The sequence below is a fragment of the Rattus norvegicus genome, chromosome 3 (genome assembly GCF_021556685.1).
Source record: "Rattus norvegicus strain SHRSP/BbbUtx chromosome 3, alternate assembly SHRSP_T2T, whole genome shotgun sequence".
Taxonomy (NCBI): Eukaryota; Metazoa; Chordata; class Mammalia; order Rodentia; family Muridae; genus Rattus; species Rattus norvegicus.
Genome location: NC_141536.1, coordinates 9,223,684 through 9,243,682, shown reverse-complemented (window position 1 = coordinate 9,243,682; position 19,999 = coordinate 9,223,684). Strand labels below are relative to the sequence as shown.

Here is a 19,999-nt window from a genome sequence, read left to right as displayed (position 1 = left end):
GGCCGAGCAAGACAATTAAAAAAATAATAATCTGCTGTGTAACCTTGGCAAGCTTCGGGCTCTCTGGGTTTCTCCTCCGTAAAGCCGGACCCAGACACGCTCTTAGCCTGGCGAAATGGGGCTAAGCGGCCTTGGCACAGGCCACTGAGACAGGTGTCGGGCGGGCCCGCCGCAGGTCCTGCCCTAGGAGCGGATTTCCCCTGCAGAATCCAGGGCTTCAGGGCGCAAACGATGGACTCGCCCCACCCTACATCCGAGGCATGCGACTGTCTCATTGGACAGCACTGCTCCGCAGGACCAACCTGCAGCCAATCAGGTCTGTAGGGCGGAGCTTCGCCTGCCGCTCGAGGAGCTCGGGCGGATGCTTTAGCGCTGCGGTGGAGTCCAGCCGTATCTGACCATCTGTGCTGGCCATGCAGGAGCCCCTGCTAAGAGCCGAGGGACTGGACTATGACACCTTCCCCGAGGCGCCCGCGTCGCCTGAAGAGAAGGCACGGGCCGGGTGAGAGTCTCAGGGTGTGGGGGTAGGAGGGTGGGATGGCCTTATCTCCAGGCAGACGGCACATTATCTCGGGCCCGCTACTGACTTCTGGTGAGTGGCCACCAAGAGTCATCTGACTCTTACCGCATGCTCCCAAGTCCCATCTATTTAAAGAATTGGACCACCAAAGAGAAGAGAGCCTCCAAAGGAATACTGGGTGGGGTCCCCACCTGTCACAGATAGGGAGAGGACAAGGGTCTTGCCTAAGATCACAGAACAAGCTTTGAGCATCATAACAGGAGGCAAAACTCACAGTTTTATTTTTTTCTGAAGAAAAAGGGGCCCTAGTCCCAGTTGACAGCCTGGGAATTTCACAGAGCTGCTCAGTTACAATTTGACCAGCCCTGGACCCAGGCCTCTCCCGGCTGTCTGCTGAGCTGAATGGCCATGGGCTCAGGGAAGGCAGCAATCTGGGAAACCAGGATCCATTTAAAGGACTTGACCTTGGTCCTTTGGTTACACACCATTTCCCACCAGGGCCTTGCAAAACAGAAGGGTGTTCCTGGCCACCTTCGCTGCCGTGCTGGGCAATTTCAGCTTTGGGTATGCCCTGGTCTACACATCTCCAGTCATCCCTGCGCTGAAGCGCTCTTCTGACCCAGCACTACGCCTGGACAAAATCCAGGCATCCTGGTTTGGGGTGAGGCCTGTTCTCTAAATCAGATGGGGGAGTGGAGGGAGAATGGACTTACTCAGCCTTGGAACCTCCCTTAGAGTACTGGTACCCCTCCCTAACACACACTCCTGTCTGCTAGTGGTGATGCCAAGGCCCATGAGGAAGTGACATCCTGCAGAGATGTGGGGAGGGGCTGAGGGGACATTTCCCAACCCCATACGACAGCCAGGCTGCTGCAGCAGAGCCGACATCCTCCTGGGTACCTGGAGACAGGCACAGCAGGTGCTAGCGGGGACGCGAGGTGCCCTATGGACAAGAACAGAGTGTGGCTGAACAGAGAAGAACCCAGGGGCCCAAGACTTTGATATTAGAACGTCAGTAGACCCTGAGTTAGAACTGCGGCTTGACAACAAGGCTGGAAAGATTTAGGGTCTCCTGAGCATTTAAAATGGGGTGGGCACGTGCAGGGCACACACAGCCTACGCTGAGCGCATGCCAGGCACTTGGTGAATTAGTTTCATCCCTGAGATCAACTGTGTTCCCCTCATAACACAGCTAAGGAGCTGAGACTTAAGAGGCCATGCTGTTTGCCCTGGTCCCTCTGCTTGTGAGTGGCAAACTCCAGGCAAATTCTTTGTTCCTCAGCAACTCCAGGGACTCCCAAATCTTAAAAGTCCCAGGCCTTCGGGTCACAGGGCTCTCTTTGGTAGTGTGTGAGCCACAGAGATCGACTTTAACCTCCAGACTTGGGAGGCTGAAGGGGGATGATCATGTTCTTGAAGCCTGCTTGGGCCCAAAAGAATATCGGACACTCCTAGACAAAGCCACTGTTGACAGGCGGCCCCATTGCCCCTCTAGAGGAGAACAGTAGCCATGGCACCTTTACATCCAGTTGTCCACAGGCTGCCATACACCTCTGCCCACGGGGGACTCTAGCAATGAATGCCTGGCTTCTGGGCTAGCTCTGGAGGAACTTTCTCTAGACTCTGGTAGGGGTGAGAGCGCTTAAAGCCATTGTGTCTTCTTGTACCCCTGCAGTCCGTGTTCACCCTGGGTGCCGCCGCTGGGGGCCTCAGTGCTATGCTACTCAATGACCTCTTGGGCCGGAAGCTCAGCATCATGTTTTCCGCTGTCCCCTCGGCCATTGGCTATGCACTCATGGCTGGTGCCCGTGGCCTCTGGATGCTTCTGCTGGGGAGGATGCTGACAGGCTTTGCCGGGGGACTCACTGCTGCCTGCATCCCGGTAAGACCAGATGTCCCCACTGCCTTGGCGCTGTTCTGGGCTACCCCTGCCTCTGAGCCTTTGTTCCATGAGAGTGTGTGGGGTCCCCAAGATTGCCCAGAGAATCTCAGCTCCCTCCATCAAAGCAGCTGACATCACTGTCACTCAAAAACTTCCTACTCTTGCGTTTTAACCTCAGTTCGATGCATTGCTCAACTGAAGAAAATTTGCATTGCACAAGGGATGTGAGGGGAAGTTCCTGCCCAGCCCCACCACAACTGCTTACCTCATGCAGCCCTCCATACACACACCTATCCTCTGGCAAGTCCAAAGGGAAAAGAAGTCAGTAGGGTAAATACAGACACCTGCTCAGCCCCAACTCTGAAGACCCTGGGCTTTTTTTGAGTCCCTGCCCTCATCCAAAGCACCAAAGTGGGTGCTTTTACATACTTCTTTTGCTAGGGAAGGTCAGAGCTTTGGTCAGAACAAGACCCCTACCAGCTTCTCCAGGCTCCCAAGTCCCTCTCACTAAACTCCCATGTTGGGGCCTGTACCTTACAGGTGTACGTGTCTGAGATTGCACCCCCGGGTGTTCGCGGGGCCCTGGGGGCCACGCCGCAGCTCATGGCCGTGTTTGGATCCCTGTCTCTCTATGCCCTTGGCAAGTACCATCCTGTGCTTGAGCATTCAGGTTCTGAGATGGGGGAATGGGACTCTCCCTGAAGAAACCCAGCAGTGATAAACAGGACGCCTGGTTTCCTAGCCCCAGTAGGCACCGTGTCTCTGAGCATTGAGGCCTATCCTTCTGCAGCAGCTTCGGACGGACCACCTCCCCACAGCACAGGGGTGTCCTGTTAGTTCATGGGGGGAGCCCATACAGGAGTTTGCCTGCCTGGGTGGTGGGGGTGAGACACCCAGGTCCAGCCTTCCCACTATTCTCCCACTATACTGAGACCGTGTAAGGATCTCACTTTAGTACCAGGGTCCAGGCAATTCTTTTTTTTTTTTAAAGATTTATTCATTTATTACATATAAGTACACTGTAGCTGTCTTCAGACACACCAGAAGAGGGTATCGGATCTCTTTACAGATGGTTGTGAGCCACCATGTGGTTGCTGGGAATTGAACTCAGGACCTCTGGAAGAGTAGTCGGGTGCTCTTAATCGCTGAGCCATCTCTCCAGCCCCAGGCAATTCTTAAAGTCCCACATTGCCCCTCCTACAGGGACTTGGGCAGTCGGGAAGCTAGGCTGGGAGAGCAACAGAGGGCCCATCTGCTCACCGAAGCCTCTCTCACCAGGTCTTCTGCTGCCTTGGCGATGGCTTGCCGTGGCCGGGGAGGGGCCTGTTCTGGTCATGATCCTGCTGCTTAGCTTCATGCCCAACTCGCCTCGCTTCCTACTGTCTAAGAGCCGGGATGAGGAAGCACTGCAGGCGCTGATCTGGCTGCGAGCGGACTCTGAGGTCCACTGGGAGTTTGAGCAGATCCAGGACAACGTGCGGAGACAGGTGAAGCATGTGTGGTACCGCCTGGTCGGGCCCCAACCCAGGAAGCTCTGGGTAGCCTTGGACATCCACCAGGCCTCTCTGTGCTTTGGCTGCCTTTCCTCAAAGGAGAGGTTCCTGCTAGCATGCAGAGCCCATGCAGCCTCTGGTGGTTGGGCCTCTCTTGGATAAGGGAAGGAGGTCTCTCCTCGACCCGCAGGTGCCAAGACAGGGTGGCCAGGGCTGGAGAGCCTGGCATAGCCCTCAACAGACGCTTTGTGTTCCAGAGTAGCCGAGTGTCGTGGGCGGAGGCCTGGGAGCCCCGTGTGTACCGGCCTATTCTCATTACAGTGCTGATGCGTTTTCTGCAGCAGCTGACAGGCATCACTCCCATCCTCGTGTACCTACAGACCATCTTCGACAGCACGTCCGTGGTGCTGGTGAGAACCCAGGCGGCCAGCACTGCCCAGAGTCCCTAGACTGTTGAGAAGAGTGCAGGCAGGAAGTTAGGTGGCTGAGACCTAGATGCCTCTCATTCACGACCTGCCTCAATTGCATTCTTCTTAATTGAAGCTTACTGCTTTAAAATATACAGAGTAACAAAAGAAGGCACTTTGCTAGAATATGGAGGTCTTGGGATCTTGGCCCCAGACTCAGATCCCAAGTGGGCCTGTGTGGTCCCTAGGAGCTCGGTTCTTCCAGCAGTGAGGTGTGAAGATGAGAATGACTCAGATCTACCATTACTGTCCGACCAGGGTCTGTGCCCACTACAGCCAGTAGTAGACATAGTAGATAAGCCCCTGCTGGGAAACCAAATAAAGGTTGGGGCACAGAAAAAGTACCTAGGGATCGATAGCTAGGATAGCTCATAGCCAAAGGGGGGAGCAGTGACCCTGGACTTAGGGTTGAATGTCCTTAGTGCATTAGGGTCAGGGTAGGGTGTAGGACACCAGGCCAGGTCTCTCAGCCCAGTCCCCTGCCCCACAGCCCTCCCAGCAGGATGCAGCTATAGTTGGTGCTGTGAGGCTCCTGTCTGTGCTGATTGCCGCTGTCACCATGGACCTGGCCGGCCGGAAAGTCCTGCTCTATGTGTCAGGTGAGTGTCTCCACTGTAATGTCTGCCTCTTACTCCTATAGTCACTGTGTCCACGGCAATCTCTGGGCCGTAGCCAAGTCTCCCTAGATACGGTCCGGGACCTAGCAAACGGCAGCTGCTACACACAGGTCCGCTCGTGCTCCAAGAGCAAAGGAGCCCAGCCACCCAACTCAAGGGTGTGGCATGAGGCCCTGAGCTTGCCCTTCTGTGCTGAGGGTGGAGGGCTGACCCTTTTGTAAGCCTGCCTTGCCACCTAGCAAGAGGTGCTGTGGAGCTTGGAGAGGAAGGACCTCAAGCTTGGGGGAATTTGGTCCTGAGGTACCCATGTGTCCACAGCATCCATTATGTTTGTCGCCAACCTGACGCTGGGGCTGTATGTCCAGCTTGTGCCAAGGACTCTGACCCCCAACAGCACTGTGGAGATCGTGACGCTTGGGGGCACGGAGCAGCCCCCAGCCGCGGCCTTCAACTATCTCACCCTGATACCCCTGCTGGCCACCATGCTCTTCATTATGGGTAGGAGCACCACAGTGATGGGGAGACCTGGGATGGGGACCACAAAGGTTCTATTACCGTCCTGGGTTGCCCAAGGAGTTGGGGAGTTGGAGAATAGGGTCCTCTAGCAACTCGGTCACATCATGCGATACCTCAGCTGAGATCCGCAGGGGGACAGGCAGCCCTGCCCCAGCAGGATCGTGAGATGCAGGCAAGGGGGAAACCTGAGCCCAACTGCCCCTCTCTTCTGACCAGGCTATGCCATGGGCTGGGGGCCCATCACCTGGCTCCTCATGTCTGAGGTTCTGCCCCTGCGTGCCCGTGGTGTGGCCTCAGGGCTCTGCGTGCTGGTCAGCTGGCTCACAGCCTTCGTCCTCACTAAGTACTTCCTGCTGGCAGTGGTGAGTACTTGGCCCCAGGACTCCCAGCTAGGTTTCTCTGTTAGCAGTCTCCCCTCAGCAGCCCCTGGAGAGGAGCATGGGCCTCTTAGGGGCTAAGGCTGGCCAAGGGCTGGGGCTGTTTGGAGTCAGGTTACCTCCCTGCTCCAGAATACAGCTCTGCCCATGGTACCCTGCTCAGCTGCATGGTCTGTTGACTTACTGGACGCTAGGCCTCTCCAGTGTAGCCCTGCTTCCTGACAGGAGCATGGTGTGAGGTCCCTCCTAAATATACCTTGCTCCCAGCCCCACAATCCAGCAAGCCCTGGAAACACCTGGATGCTAGCTAGCTCCAGACTCTCCCCGGGGAAGTCCAGATGGGTCAGCACAAGCCAGAACCTGCCCTGCCCATTCAATGGTCAAGGTTAAGAGGAGGCTGATGCAACATGCTGCCCACCAGGCAGCCTGAAACTCCAGGCAGGATGGCTGAGGGGCAGCTTAGGAAGAGGAGGGAGGCTGGGAGGTTTCTGAGCAGGACAGTGGTCACATGAAGGCCTCATGGGCTGCCCATAAAACTCTGGTGGAGGCCATGTCTGCTCAGTAACTCCTTCCCCGACTCCCTACTGCAGAATGCCTTCGGCCTCCAGGTGCCTTTCTTCTTCTTCTCGGCCATCTGCCTGCTCAGCCTGCTCTTCACAGGCTGCTGTGTGCCTGAGACCAGGGGCCGCTCGCTGGAGCAGATCGAGGCCTTCTTCCACACTCGCAGGATGTCCTTCAGGCCCTAGTCAGGGGCTTGCCTGTAAGGGGCCAGGCCATGTGGGCCAGGCCTGTGCACACCTGCAGCCGGGAGCAGCAGCACCCCTGCCGTCAGCCACTGCACACTTCCACCTCGGACAGGCAGTTCACCAACTGTGGGCTGGTGGGCCCCAGCAGGCAGCCCGCAGTGCTGTAATACCTCAGCTGAGATCCGCAGGGGGGCAGGCAGCCCTGCCCCAGACTGAGCAAAGGCTGTACCCAAGAACAATGCTGTTGGGACCTCCGGTCTAGTTCCTCATTCCTACAAGGAACACTTCCCATGTAGGGCCATGTTGAGGACAGAAAACAGGGATGGAGGTGGCAATGTGGCATTGTACAAGGACATTGTCACTTCCTTCTGATCAACTGGCCAGGGGGAGGACAGGGTCCTGTACCCTCAAGGGTCTGGGTACCTTGGGGAGCACTGGACCCAGTCCAACCTTGGATACCTCTAGTCTACAGACTGTTCACTGTTTTTCAAAATAAAGGAGCTGGGCCTACAGCCTCTGGGAGGAAAGGGAGTGGGATGTGTTCCAGGGAGAGGCTCCCTACCCCAGCAGCCAGGTCACCCCAACTCAGCCTGGACTGCCAGGACATTACCACAGTGCAGAGAAGGCAGCAGCCACTGCGGGCTTAAGTGCCAGTTTGCCCTCTGTGCCTAGGCTACGCCCTCTATGCCTAGGCTACTCTGAGGCGCTGTGAGCAGGCTCAGGAGAGGCGAGGCCCAGCTAGCACGGACAGGATCTCCCTGCAGTTGCAGGCACTGGGGATGGAAGGTGGCAGGCAGACTGTGCACACCAACTACAGATTTGCTTTACTCCAAAATGTAATCCAGTCGGCAAACAAACCGGGGGTGGCAAAAGGAGCCACAGGGAGACACCCAGACACAGACAAGAATGGGGCCTAGTCTGGGCTGGACAGTGCCCATGCTCAGAGGCAAAGCAGTGGGCTCTAGAGTCACTGTGCCATGGACCTGCCAAGAACCTCAGGACATAAGTGACTGACCGCCCACACTGCTCTATGTTTGGGGGCTTCTACCTTTATACCTCACCCAATGCCTGTCCAGCACAAAATGCATTTCCCCAGTGAGGTACAATTTTACTCTACATGTAGCCTTTGATTTCTACTGCCAGAGGCGGGAGGCCTGGGCAGAACTAGCCCCATCTCATGCCCATTCAAGTAACCAGAGGAGCAGGTGGGGCCTTTTCTCCTCCTGGGAGGTAGACAGGTCTTACTGTGAGCACAGGCCCCGACACATACACAGAGTACTTGAAACCCATCCCTGGCTCAAGGAAAATCGCCTCTGATGAACCGTGAAGGCACAGGTCCTCCTAAGCCAGCTACACTAGGACATTTCTGCCAGTCTAGGGTCCAGCTTGGCCAGGTTCTCTGGAGAACTGCTGCTATCCCAAATAGAATGTCCACTCCTCCTGGCCTCAGGCACTGATGAGCTAGAGATCCCCTAGAAACTTGACAACTCCAGGATGGGGTACCATGGACAAGGCCTAGTGCAGGAGGAAGGCAGGCTCAGCACCTTACACATCCTCTTCAGCCAGGCGACCAAGTGTGGCCAAGGACCCACCTAATCAGCCACTAATCCAATGTCACAGGACAGTGGGAAGGTAGCAGTGAAGAGGAAGGTTAGGGGACAAGCCAGAGCATGTCCCTGGAGCCGTGTTCCAGCAGAGCAGCTCTCCTTGCCCCAGCCATGCAGACTTATCTCTGTGGTCTGGTACCTGAGAAGGGGCCAGCTCTGTGTGAGAGGTTGATCTGGTCTCTGCCCAGCTCTTCAAAGGCTACAGGCTGCCAGGGGCAGGTTGGGAAGAATACCTGAGGTTAAGCCCACTAAGGAATCTGCCATCCCCGACGAGGAGGTTCTCAGTGCAGGCTAGCAGCAGTACACATGCCCACACATCACTCCGTAGACAGACACGCACATACACTTCCTAGCACTGAGCACTAGGGAACTTCCACCAGCCCTCTGGCCACTGCCAAGGATGCTCTTCTGGCCAGGAAGCTGCATCCTGGGAGTGCTGTGGATTCTCAAATGACCAGCCATCTCTCCTGCTCCTGGTGGCAGGAGCTGGCCACAAGACACTGCTGTACTCTTCCTCTGCTCCAAGGATGGGTTCATGGAGCAGAATTAAAGCCCTAACTACCTGCACCCTTAGACCTAAAAAGGATGAAACCTGAAGTGGCTGAAGCCTGGGTGAAGCCTCTCGTGAGGACTGATGTGTTCAGGGGACACTGCTCTTAGGCCTGGGAAGGGTCACCAGCACAGCATCTGTGCCACAGGCTGACAGGAGTGAGTTCACCCCATCCATATCCCGCAGCCCAGGCCTTCAGTACTAGTGGGGCAGGAGCTCCAGGCTCAGGAGGTCCGCAGAACAGGGTAGGCACAGGCAGACTGGAGGCATGGAGACTTGCAGGTACTCCTGTCCCAGGATGTTCAGCAGAGCTGACACTCAGCCTTCTACAAGTTCACAGAGCCCAGTGGCAGTAGGCAATGAGGACAGGCGCCCTGCCTCACCTCACAGTTCCCCCTCGAATGTCTCAGCCAGCTTCTCCTCATCCGCCTGCTGCCTCTGCTGCTGGATCCGAGCATAAGAAATGGCATCTCCCCTGCAGAGAGAGAAGCAGGTGTTCTGTAGGCCTCGCCCTCCCACCTCCAACCCCCAGGCTGCATCCCAGACATAACCAGATTCCCCCAGGACTGTGCTCCCCAGGGGCCACTGTCAAAGGGGAGGCAGAGGTTTGCTACTCTGAGGGGCGCGTGTTGCCTGGCACTGACGGAGCCGAAGGGAAGAGGTGGCAGTCGGCTGCAATGTCTGCTGCATACCTATGTGCAAGCCAGTCAAGAGGGACCACTGAGGCTGTCCCTCATTTCTTGCCTCTGTTCCTGAGCACAGAGAACTCACTTGTGGCCACTGCATAACAACTAGACAAAGGGTCCCACTCAGACCTTTCCCTCTTCAGGTGGGAGAGCAGGGGCAGCAGAGGAGGCCCCACCCCGGGACTGGGCTGTAGACGCACTTTTTGCCCAGGGCAGACAGTCCGTACAGCACCCCCGTGGCGAAGGCGATGGCGTTGCCCAGCAGTGTAGTCAGGGTCAGGCTCATGACGATGGGGACGATGGCCATCCTAGGAGAAAACAGACATCCCTAAAATCCCACCTTTTCTGGGGACAGTCCAAAACCGTATCAGGTCTTGCGGCAAGATCTGTAACCCACACAGGGTTAAATAGCAAAGAGCTGGGTAAATGACCATTAAAACAGAGAGGCTGGGCCCAGAGGGTCTGGGGTATGGTCCAGCTGTACAGCCCTGTGACCAAGTTAGCTTGTCAAAGCTCCACTCCACTGGGTCAAGCCTGAGATCCTGCCATCAGGGTGAGGGCTGATGGCCAGTTACCCTACACCCATATCCCGAGCACTGAACGAACACACTCATCAGTACAGCAACCCTGGGCCAGCTGTGCCTCCACAACCCCCCACCCCCATACCCCAAGGAACACTGGTCCCAACGCAACTGAGGGGCTTCAGTAGCAGCCTGGCGCCACCTAGTGGTGGCTCCATTCAGCGCTAAGGACCTCTGCAGCTCAATCCTGAGGGATGGTATTTTTCCAACATGAGGTGAATTGTGGAAATGCTGACCCAGGAAGATGATGGAGCTTGCAGTTCAGCCCTCAGTCCAGTCATTTCTGGAGAGGAGGCTCACTGGGCAGGAGGATGACACTCAGAGCCAACTGCACTCCTTGGATTTCAAGTGTAGATGCCTGTGTAGCAGAATGCTTCCAAGCGCAGGGGGTCCTTGACTTGGATGGTTGTGATTGTGGTCCTCAGCAGACACTGACTAGAATTCTGCCACCCAAGCTTTATGGGTCACCTTATAAGATGTCATACCAGGTCACCATAGCCCACATCAAAGCTTCAAGCATGGTGAAGTTTAGCAACAGCCGTGTTTGGTAGGGGAAGTGTGCTACCCTGTTTTCCACATGATATTTGTTTATCAAAAGGGAAACCAAGTTGAGGATCCCCTATAACAAAATAATAGAAATCACGGGGCAAAAGACCACAGGAGGAAAACCGTTAACATTAAAGGCAAGTGACCGGCTGGAAAATCGGAGTGGAAAACGAAACAAAGGAATGCGAGGTCTTTAATACTGAAAACTGCAAAGTCGTACATTAAAGCTCTCCTCGTACATTAAAGCTCTCCAGGGAGTGGGCCAGAAGCTACATAGGAGGGAATCGTACTTCTCAGACATATGAAGGTGGCACTGGGCACTGCGTGGGGAGGGGAGGGATGCCCAGATGGCCTCTCAGGAAAGCAGCTGAGTCACGGATGTTAAGGTCTTTTGAACGATCGTAATCTTTAGTCTGGTGATTCCACACCTGGAAACATCTCCTAAGGAGTGGCTTGGCCAACGGATGTTCCCCAGACTTGAGTGACACCAGCTGACAAATTAAGACAAAGCCAGAATGTCCAGCTGAACAATGCACTTAACAGGAAAAGGAATGTCATCATTTCTGTGACCGTGCTGAAAATGTTGATACCGCGGTAAGTCAAAAGCGCAGGTACAAACGTAGGTATAACAGTTATAAGCATGTCAAAGATGAGCTTCAAAAGTGTCTGCACAGACTGCAGGACACATGCCGATAGATGGATAGGCAGCGAGGTCTGGAGCAGCCATTTTTTACTTTACAAATGACTTTTGGTAAACATACATTATTGTCAGCATCATGACAACACATCTTAAAAACCCAAAGACAGCCAGGCGTGGTGGCGCACGCCTTTAATCCCAGCACTCAGGAGGCAGAGACAGATGGATCTCTGTGCGTTCAAGGCCAGCTAGGTCTCCAGAACAAGACCATCTCTAATACAGAGGGAAAAGAAAAGACAAGGAAGGGGTGGGGGATGGCTTAGCTGGCAAAGTGCCTGCTGCACGTGCACCAGGGCCTGTTTGGATCCCCATTCAGACCCAGGTACGTTGGGGCTGGTGAGGTGGAATCAGGTGGATTCCTAGAGCTCACTGGCTCAGAAGTCAAATATGTGTGCTCTGGTTCAGTGAGAGACCCTGTCTTTAAAATCAAGTAGAAAGTGACTGAGGAAAATACCTGATGTCCACATTAGTATTTTCCACACACATGTACACATACATGTATGTATGCATGCATGTACACATGCATGTGTGCACGCACGTGTGGGTACACACACACACCATGCTACACTGATTAGAATTTTGTGACCCTATGATCCCCTGAGATCTAGACACATCAGAAAACTGCCAGCAAGCACACACTCATTCTGAGTTCTTCACTGCAGAAGCCCCTGAGCCTCCACCAATCCAGAGGCTAACCTGATCTTAAAGACAACACGGTAATTATGAATGTTGCTGCCTAGCTGGGTTCTCATGGAAAAGCCCTTCTTTAGAGGTACTGAATTTATCTTGGAAGAGCTGCCGTCTGGCACGCTGCACTTGTCAGAACCAGAAGGAGAGGTGTGTACTTAGAGGGAAACAGTGCTCACTGCTCTGCAGGCTCACATCTGGACCTCTGGTTGGCCACACTCCTCCCAAGGCTTCGCACTGCCTATACACCGACCCCAGCTGCTCCCCTGCTCTCCCACGAGAGATCTTAGAACACTTGTGTGGCCACAGCTGCCATCTGAGCTCCCAAAGGCAGATACTGGGTCCCATTCGTTAGTACCTGTTATTGGATGGGCCAGTGGCTGTGTCCACGGCTATCAAATAAAAGCTTCTGCAGAAGAAAGGGCGTCTCTAGCTGCTCCTGCCCCATCTACCTCACCAACACCTGTTTTAATCAGCAGGAGTTTGGGAACCAGGCCATAGGCCCCGCCCAACAGCCCCTCACCCGCAGTAGAAGACGGCCTTCTGCCAGGAGCGCAGCCGGTCAACCTTCTCAGCTACTGTGTTTGCAAACTCCACAAACTGGCAGCAGAAGGGGGCCTCACACAGCAACAGGATAAAGGCGTTCATGCTGCAGGGGCGAAGGTAGAAAGGACAATGATAGTTTACAACCAGGAGCTGCAATAGCTCTCATGCCAGTGGCTCAAGGAACACTGCCATCTCAGAGGCCCTGAACTCCATAAACACCCAGATACTACAGGGTACCAGTTTCCGCCAAGCAGTTCCACAACCCAACCCGCCCTGCCCCACGGCTGCCCCAGCATCCTAACCACCCAAGCATCCCGGTGGAAGAGCCTGATCTCGTTATTGATCCAAAAGTGAAATGAAGAACTAAGATTGCCTCCATAATCTTGAGCCAGCAGCACGTTAGCCCACAGAACTTAGCCACACCTCCCGTTGTTAGTACTGTCTCCATAGTCACTAACACTGACATCAAGGGCAGGCTGCCCCCAGCAGAAATGCAAGGGCTGGCTGGGCCACTGAGCCACTGAGGACTACCCATGGCCTGAGCTGGGAGCATGTGGGTCGGGGAGACAGAGAGGCAGGGTAGTGGGATGCTCATGCTGGGAGCCTTTAGCCCCGCCCAGTTGCTGGAAGCACGTAAGCTGCTGGTGCTAACGGCCTTTGCTCCCACAGGTGAGCACTAGCAAATGCTACTGTGCAGTGCCCCCCATGCATCTGAACAGCCCTCACTCTGTCACCCCTTTCCCTGCGACCTAGCTGCCCAGGAGGAGGGTGAAAAGGGGCTCCCTGGGGATGCTATAGCCACCAGTTCCACCTGTACCTGCCTCCTACCTCTAGCCCTGCTAATGGCCTCACAGCTGCCTACCCTCCTCTCTGTCATAAACCCTCAATTCTGACCTTACACACCATGGCCCTGAACTCTCACAGAGAAGGGCCCATTGTAGTAGACCAGGAGTCTACAGTGTCTGGCTGAGTAGACGCTGCGACTGTGTTTGGTGTCCTTGTCCCCAATAAAGGCTCAAGCAGCTCTCAGGAAACCTTGGAGCGGGAAGCGGGATGAGACCTGCACCACATGCCTCGAACCCCACCGAAGCAGGACATCCGCAGCTACTCACATCATCCACACCCCAGCTGCGATGTTCAGAGGGTGGATCGTGACGCAGTTGAAGAGTCCAGAGATGGCACAGGCTTCAAAACAAAAGACAATGGGCAGGAGTTAGCAGAGCACGGCAGAGCTCGCAGAAGGATGTCGGGGCAGACACTGAGAACACACGGGGCTCCCTTTAGATGCTCAGCCTTAGGGCTTCCCTCAGCAACCACCATCACCCAAACAGTGGAGAGTACTAAATCTACATCCGAAGCTCAAGTCTAGCTATTCTTGTACCTGGGGATATAAAGGCCACACCCTTCTCAAACCTAAGCTCCAATGGGCCAGCCCTTAGTTCCAGGTCATTATCAAACCCTCTCAAGGAGTCAGGCCTGGGGGCTGGGGGAAGGCCGGAGAGATGGGTCAGAGGTTAGGAGCACTGACTGTTCTTCCAGAGGCCTGAGTTCAATTTCCAGGAGCCACTTATGTGGGTCACAACCACTATGACGGGTTCCGATGCCCTCTTCTGGTGTGTCTGAAGACAGTGTGTTCACATATATAAAATAAATAAATCTTAAAAAAAACAAAGTCAGGCCTGTCCCGACTTCACTGAGAGCCTTAGCAAGGCTGCCTACCGGCATCTACTAGGTAGTGTTCTGACTTGGAAAACGACACTCAGATTTATTTGGGGTTATTCTGTTTTTTATGCCTTCTTAGTAAGGGTGTTTTGTTTTGTTTTCCTTTGAGACAGAGTCCTCCTGCTCTATAGCTCAAGCTGACCTCAAACACTGTCTTGCTCCCTCGGCCTCCTGGGGACTGGGATTGCGAGCATGTCACACTGTCTGGCCACACCCTGAACTTGGGTCAGGACAGGGATGCCTCTCACGGTACACCAGGTAAGATCCAAATGACAATCCCACATCGAAAACATCAGCCATGTGACCCTGAGTATGTGAGTTTTCTAAGCTCATTTTTCTCTCCTACACATAGGGAGGCTATGTCCCAATACCACAAGAACAGCAAGACACCGCGAGGGGACGGGATGTGTGCTCCTCTCCAGAATGTGACTGCTCTCCAGGGTGGGACTCCAGTGAGGCTCCTCCCCTCTGACTGTACCTCGGGGTTACAGTCTGCCGCAGCCACCCAGGCTTCACCAGGAAGTCCCTCACCAGGAACTCTGCGAGCCTCTGAGGACACTCCTGGGAGCTGCCCAGCCTGGCAGGAGGCAAGCTAAGGGAGGGCAGAGTGCTGGCCCTCTGAGGCTGCAATTAGCACCAACTTATTAAACTTGCAGCAGGCCTAAGTCACCTGATCCCTCCACTGGGCCTGGAATTCCACCATTTTCCATATTCCCATGTTACACTATGCAAATGGAAGCTGATGCAGGAGAATGGACCCAAGGACCTACTCTTCTGAGTGGCACAACTTCTGTCACAAAGTCTTCTCTAGTAAAGAACTCAAAGCAGCACTCATCCACGTGTGACAGCGTGACAGCAGCAAAGCTCCCAGGGCCACAGAAGTGAGGGGCTGTCCACCTTCTGCCTGTGTGGATCTAGGCTGGGTCTCACCCGAGGGGCCTGCAGCCCTGTCATCAGCATCCCACCTGCAGCGCTGCTCCACTGTGCTGTTCAGCAGAGCCAGCTTTGGGAAGACCAGGTCACAACCGGGACGAACAGGAGTCCTTTGACAACCAAGGACTCAATCCATCTATCCACTTGGGGAACTAATGCTCGTGTCTTCCACGAAAGGGAGATGTCACTATACAACTCTTTCCTCCTCAGAGTTGCTGTGTACAGAGGCCTTTGGGACCAGAATAAATCCCTCCAATAAGTAAGCAAACCCCTTAGAATAGCTTTCATTCCAAGAGAGGATAGGCCACAGCTCCTGTCAAACCCCTATTGAGTTTTTAAAGAAAATACACATTTTCCTTCCTTCCTGTGATATGCCAGTGTTCAAAACCTTGATGCACGCCCATCCCCATCTGCAGGTTCAGGAGAAAACTGAAGTTATTGCCACAGGTCTCCCCTAAGGTTTCACCAATGGCTTGTCCCAGTGGGAGGGTTGGGAGGCCTTCTGGAGTAGCACAGACACCCATGTTAGGAAGCACAGGACTGGGTGGGATTTCCAAAGTCAATCTAATCTAGAAGTCACCAGGGTCAGTGAATCATCGAGATGGAGGGAGGGTAGCCGCCTACAGGTCACGGTCAGGATCTTCCTTGTTTCTGCACCCCTTAACACCACACTGAAATAGCTAACTGCACTGGAGAGGGTTTGATCAACCTTGGCAGACTCCCTCTGGAGCTGCCCTGTCAGGGCAGCCCATACCTAACCCTACCCTATCCATCTGACCAGCAAGATCATCTGGACAGAAGGGGCTCCAAGATACTCCAGGACAATAGATGGGTCTGCCCCTACCCACACAGTCCCTGCTCCGGTACCAGATAGGCAGTGGCGTCCTGGACCTTCCTTTCCTGAGACCAGCACTCACCCGGACTTCTAGGAATTTACAATGAAAGGGATACATAGGATTTAGCAAACACATTAGGTTCAAAGGTTTTGTTTGGAAGGCCAGCAACACAGCTGTACTTAAGAGGCGGACCTGCCTTCCTCGTTTATTCTTTTGGAGCTTGAGCAGAGAAAGCTTGCTGGTGTGGAGGATACCGGGCTGGCGAGAAGCATTAGGAGAGTGTAGACAGTAAGAACCCGAGGAGAAGCTGCCTCTCTGCCCACTGCCCAGCCACCCTGAGGGGCCACCCTCCTCCTGGCACCATCTGACCCTCAAGCAAACTTCCCAGCCCCCCATTTATGAACAAGTTTTGTTCAAAGGCTGGGAATTTGTCAGTCCCACCGCAGCCCAGGTGAGCATCACCAGGCCGAGGTGGGACCGGGAAGGGGCAGACGCGCATTCTCCGTGAGTCACATCACCTCTGGCCAAGGCCAGAACAGCTTGGCTGTAGCCTTCGAGGCGGCGGACTGCAGGCCTGAGGTCGGGAGCCATGGCAACCCCGGGGACGCCCGCTCCCCGGACGCGATACTCACACACTGCCCCTAGCACTCCCGCCAGGCGGCACAGCCACCGGTACCACCATGTCATGCCCTCCTCTTGCGCCGGCGGGACTGGGCCGGCGGCCGCTCCGGCGGCGACCGAGCCGCTCATGCTGAACGCTGCGCGCAGCACCGGGCGCGCACAAAGGGACGTGTCCACCCGCGCGCGGCCTTGTGGGAGAGGCGGTGATTAGCATAGGGGCGGACCCGCAGGCCATAGCCGGGGGCGGGGAGAAATGGCGGAGAAGGGGCGTGTTTACAGGTACGCTGGGTCTGGACTGGTCTTTTCTCTTCCCAAGATTGGAAGAGGTCATCTAGAAGTGGCAAAGGGTCTGTTCAGACCTCCAGGGAACCACGCCTTTCAGTAAAATAAGCTTTCAAGCCAGGCTTGCTGTGGGCAGCAAGTTATGGGAGGAAAACTCCAGTCTGGTTTCCTGTATCCTTTATTAGCCCTGAGGACTGGGATTGCTTTTCTGATCTCCAACTCCCAGTCCCCGCCCTTCTGCACCTGGAAAAGGTCACTAAAAGCGGTTCCCTTCGGCTGGCAGGCATTTGAACCTCTCAAGAGGCTAGAGTTGCATAGTCCGGGGATGGTCACCCTTTCCGGAGTAGGGCTGCCTCTCTTTCCAGCTGGCCGTTGGAGAGAAATCTAGGACAGAGCCACGCTGTTGACCTGTTCCGGTGTCCTCGGTGGGATGGTCCAATACTGGCCCTGGAAACTGGCATGCGCCTCCAGGAAGCCATGGCTAAACTCCAGTTCAGCCTCACTGCCTTCGGACTCCCAGTAGAGCACCTGCTGCCCCCAAAATGTTGTAGTCTTCAGACCGTGGATATCCCTGATCTGTGGAGAAGCAGGTAGCCAGGACAGGCCGTGAGTGATCATTATTTATAAATTCCTGGCTACTCAGAAACATGTTTGTTTCCTCACAGGAACCCGCACATGGGACACTCTGTTCTACCCAGGAAACTGAAGCTCAGAGATTTTGGGCTCCTAACCCAGAACACACAGCCAGGTGAAAGAGCGGGGATTCTGCTCAAGACTAAGTCTGAGGTGGTCTGATGGAGCATACAAAATCTCAACCCTACCTATGCTCTTCTGAAAACAAAATGAAACAAACAATACAAAAACACCAGGCATGAACATGATGCGTCTACTGCCAGACAAGGCCTTCTCTCTTCCTTCTTGCAGTAGTGCCAGGAGCACTTGTTGGTGAGTGGAGGAAACCCTCCTTCCCATTCCTTCAAATAATCTTGAAGTTTTGGATGAAAAAAATAAGCTAAACACGTTCCCTAAACCCAGCACTCCCATCCTCCTTCCTAGAGACAGCTCTTCAGAATCATATAAAAAAATTACCCCGTTTTTGTCCCCATTCTGGTAGCCTCACCGAGACATAGTTGGCACTGGTCCCCTCAGAAGCAGTGCCCATGTCACTGGCCAGGGCACGGATGGCAATTCGGGCCTGTGGGGCCACACTGACAAAGACCCTGCAGGTTCCTGCCTTCCTCCCGTCTGGGCTCAGTGAGGGACTCGTGATTTCACCCCGAGGTCCAAAGAGCTGCCTGTCACATTCTGCAGGCAAAAACAAGGGTGGACTGGGTGTGGGCCACCTCAGGGAGACTACTCACATCAGGGCTGTCCCTGACCGACTCTCCCCTCCCTGCTGCTGGGCCTTTACTCTGACCACTTCTAATAGATTAGCTGCAGGCAGGGCTGGCTCAGCAGAAGTGTTTTGTACAAACCCGACGACTTAAGTCTGATTCCTAGGACCCACATGGCAGGAAAGAACCTCTAACATCCCTCCCCTGCCCCCACAAACACAGGCACAAGGAACGGGTGGCTGACGGGTGTGTAGAAGCTTTTGGTTCTTGCCACACACGCCTGATGACCTGAGTTCAATCCCAAGAACCCATGTAAAGATAAAAGGAGAAAATTGACTCCGTGGGGCTGCCCTCTGTCCTCCACACCCACATCATGCCGTGTGCGTGCCCACACACGTACATCGTAATAAGTAAGATAACTCTTAAAGGAACTGAAAGGCTTTGGTGCCCTCCGTGGGGAGAAGGGAACAGAGGATGCTTTTGGGCAGGGGCTTTTAAAAGGGGATTCAATAAACTGGGCTACACAGTACTTAAAATGCTAATTGGTAGAGAAGTTAAGTTGGATTACTCTGTCCAGTGCTCTCATCACTGGGAACCCCACTGCACCTAAGGCTCTCTTGCGGCAGACTGTCAGCATGTGAGAACTGAGAAGCAATGAGGAGGAAGCCAGTGGGCTCCAGTGGGACCTTGCCACCAGCACAGCTTATGGCTGGCAGTGGCCGAAGAGGAAGGGTGGTAACATGAAACCTTTGCAGAGGCAACACCCCTGTTCTGTCGCCTTCACGTGAGGTCTGGGCCATGCAAAAGTGTCTGGAATTGGCAAGGTAAGATATCTTCGATCATCTTGCACTTTTACATCAAAACACTGAGGTGATCAGGGGGGCTCTTAGGGGATACTGTCTGGGTTCTGGGTAAAGCGGGAATCCATGAGACGCCCCCTGGAGGAGTATATATAGTCCAGACATCTTCCTTATGGGTGCTAGCATACACATACAAGTCACAGGAAGCAGCTGAGGAGAAGGGGCTCACAGGCCTGAGGGAACCTTGGAAGAACTGAGGACCAGGGTCAAGGGAATGAGGCAGTGAGTGGCCTGAGGGATGGGGCAAGGACAGGGACCATATCTACATCCTCCCATCTGGTTCATGGCCACAGAGGAACTCTATCCTGACCACGTGGAAGATGTTGCCCGCTCCCAGTTCCCGTTGTGGCCAGCTCTCTCCTGCCCTGCCCGTGGCCCTGTTGAAAATGCCCTGTCCACAGCAATACAGACATACCCACCCAGTGAGAAGGAAGGAAGGAAGGCCCAGGCGCCTGGCATACCTTTGTAGAAGGTCCCTGGGGCAGGTTGGCTCCGGTACAGTAGCAGCACTCCACCTCCCGGCAGCACACGATGCTGCCTCACCACCACCGTGTTGGCTTTTGTGCTGAAAGTCCTGCCAGACATCTTCCAGCACATCTTCCGCCATGTGAACTTACCCCAGAGCAGCAGCAGCTCCCCTAGAAAGGGCGGGGCATTGAAGAACCAGAGCCCCCACTCCACGCTGGCGGCAGCTGCTCAGGGCTGAGCTCTGATGACCACTCTCCCCGTCACTGGCTAACGTGACAAAGTACGGGCCATGTCACCAGAGCTCTCATGCCCCCCAGTTTTCAATCTTATAAATGGAGATCCCCCACACTCCAGCCATTAAACAGCTTTTAAAAATGGAGAGTAGGAGCATAGCAGGGGCATCCTGACAGGAACGGGACACACTG

General features: G+C 54.7%; 3 protein-coding genes and 1 long non-coding RNA gene across 15 annotated transcripts in view; 2 read left to right on the top strand and 2 right to left on the bottom strand.

Moving 5' to 3' along the window:
• Positions 1-359: 359 nt before the first annotated feature.
• Positions 360-7,130, top strand: Slc2a6 (solute carrier family 2 member 6). 3 transcript variants are annotated; one of them, NM_001429162.1, is given in 10 exon segments: positions 360-502; positions 1,019-1,181; positions 2,196-2,402; positions 2,943-3,042; positions 3,681-3,889; positions 4,237-4,305; positions 4,853-4,961; positions 5,298-5,477; positions 5,712-5,857; positions 6,463-7,130. In NM_001429162.1, coding segments are annotated over 10 exon segments (1,428 nt in total). In that variant the 5' UTR covers positions 360-413; the 3' UTR covers positions 6,619-7,130.
• Cacfd1 (calcium channel flower domain containing 1) lies at positions 3,378-19,656 on the bottom strand. 6 transcript variants are annotated; one of them, NM_001106561.1, is made up of 7 exons: positions 19,568-19,656; positions 18,033-18,217; positions 16,642-17,488; positions 13,631-13,703; positions 12,496-12,621; positions 9,662-9,769; positions 8,850-9,250 (listed from the first exon to the last, which is right to left on the bottom strand). In NM_001106561.1, exons 3-7 carry the CDS (start codon positions 16,757-16,759, stop codon positions 9,160-9,162), a joined length of 516 nt encoding a protein of 171 aa, NP_001100031.1. In that variant the 5' UTR covers positions 16,760-17,488; positions 18,033-18,217; positions 19,568-19,656; the 3' UTR covers positions 8,850-9,159. The 6 variants fall into 6 exon arrangements, with proteins under 6 accessions (XP_087507411.1, XP_087507414.1, XP_087507415.1 ...); XM_087651285.1 differs by lacking the exons at positions 18,033-18,217; positions 19,568-19,656 and adding an exon at positions 3,378-4,345 and having other exon boundaries at positions 9,159-9,250; positions 16,642-16,791; XM_087651288.1 differs by lacking the exons at positions 12,496-12,621; positions 18,033-18,217; positions 19,568-19,656 and adding an exon at positions 3,378-4,345 and having other exon boundaries at positions 9,159-9,250; positions 16,642-16,791.
• Positions 16,864-19,070, top strand: LOC102548484 (uncharacterized). 4 transcript variants are annotated; one of them, XR_015684208.1, is made up of 3 exons: positions 16,864-16,909; positions 17,578-17,857; positions 19,002-19,070. It is a non-coding gene; the product is annotated as an uncharacterized LOC102548484 (long non-coding RNA). The 4 variants fall into 4 exon arrangements; XR_015684206.1 differs by having other exon boundaries at positions 18,873-19,070; XR_015684205.1 differs by having other exon boundaries at positions 18,824-19,070.
• Adamts13 (ADAM metallopeptidase with thrombospondin type 1 motif, 13) overlaps positions 17,075-19,999 on the bottom strand; it is a 38,439-nt gene continuing 35,514 nt past the window's right edge. The window contains exons 27-29 of one of the 2 annotated variants that reach the window (XM_087655096.1): positions 19,568-19,744; positions 18,033-18,217; positions 17,075-17,488 (exon numbers count right to left, since the gene is read on the bottom strand). In XM_087655096.1, coding sequence (XP_087511222.1) covers positions 17,297-17,488; positions 18,033-18,217; positions 19,568-19,744 — 554 coding nt within the window. In that variant the 3' untranslated portion in view covers positions 17,075-17,296. The remainder of the gene's footprint in view (positions 17,489-18,032; positions 18,218-19,567; positions 19,745-19,999) is intronic. The other variant, XM_087655097.1, reaches the window with a different exon arrangement.

Excerpts from the sequence above, each read along its gene's own strand:
- Cacfd1 (XM_087651289.1), bottom strand. The coding sequence starts at position 16,844 with ATGCTAATCACCGCCTCTCCCACAAGGCCGCGCGCGGGTGGACACGTC. Across the intron at positions 13,704-16,645 it reads TGGCGGGAGTGCTAGGGGCA|CCTGTGCCATCTCTGGACTC; the intron begins GTGTGTGAGTAT and ends TTTGTTTTGAAG. Across the intron at positions 12,622-13,630 it reads GCAGCTGGGGTGTGGATGAT|CATGAACGCCTTTATCCTGT; the intron begins GTGAGTAGCTGC and ends TCGCCCCTGCAG.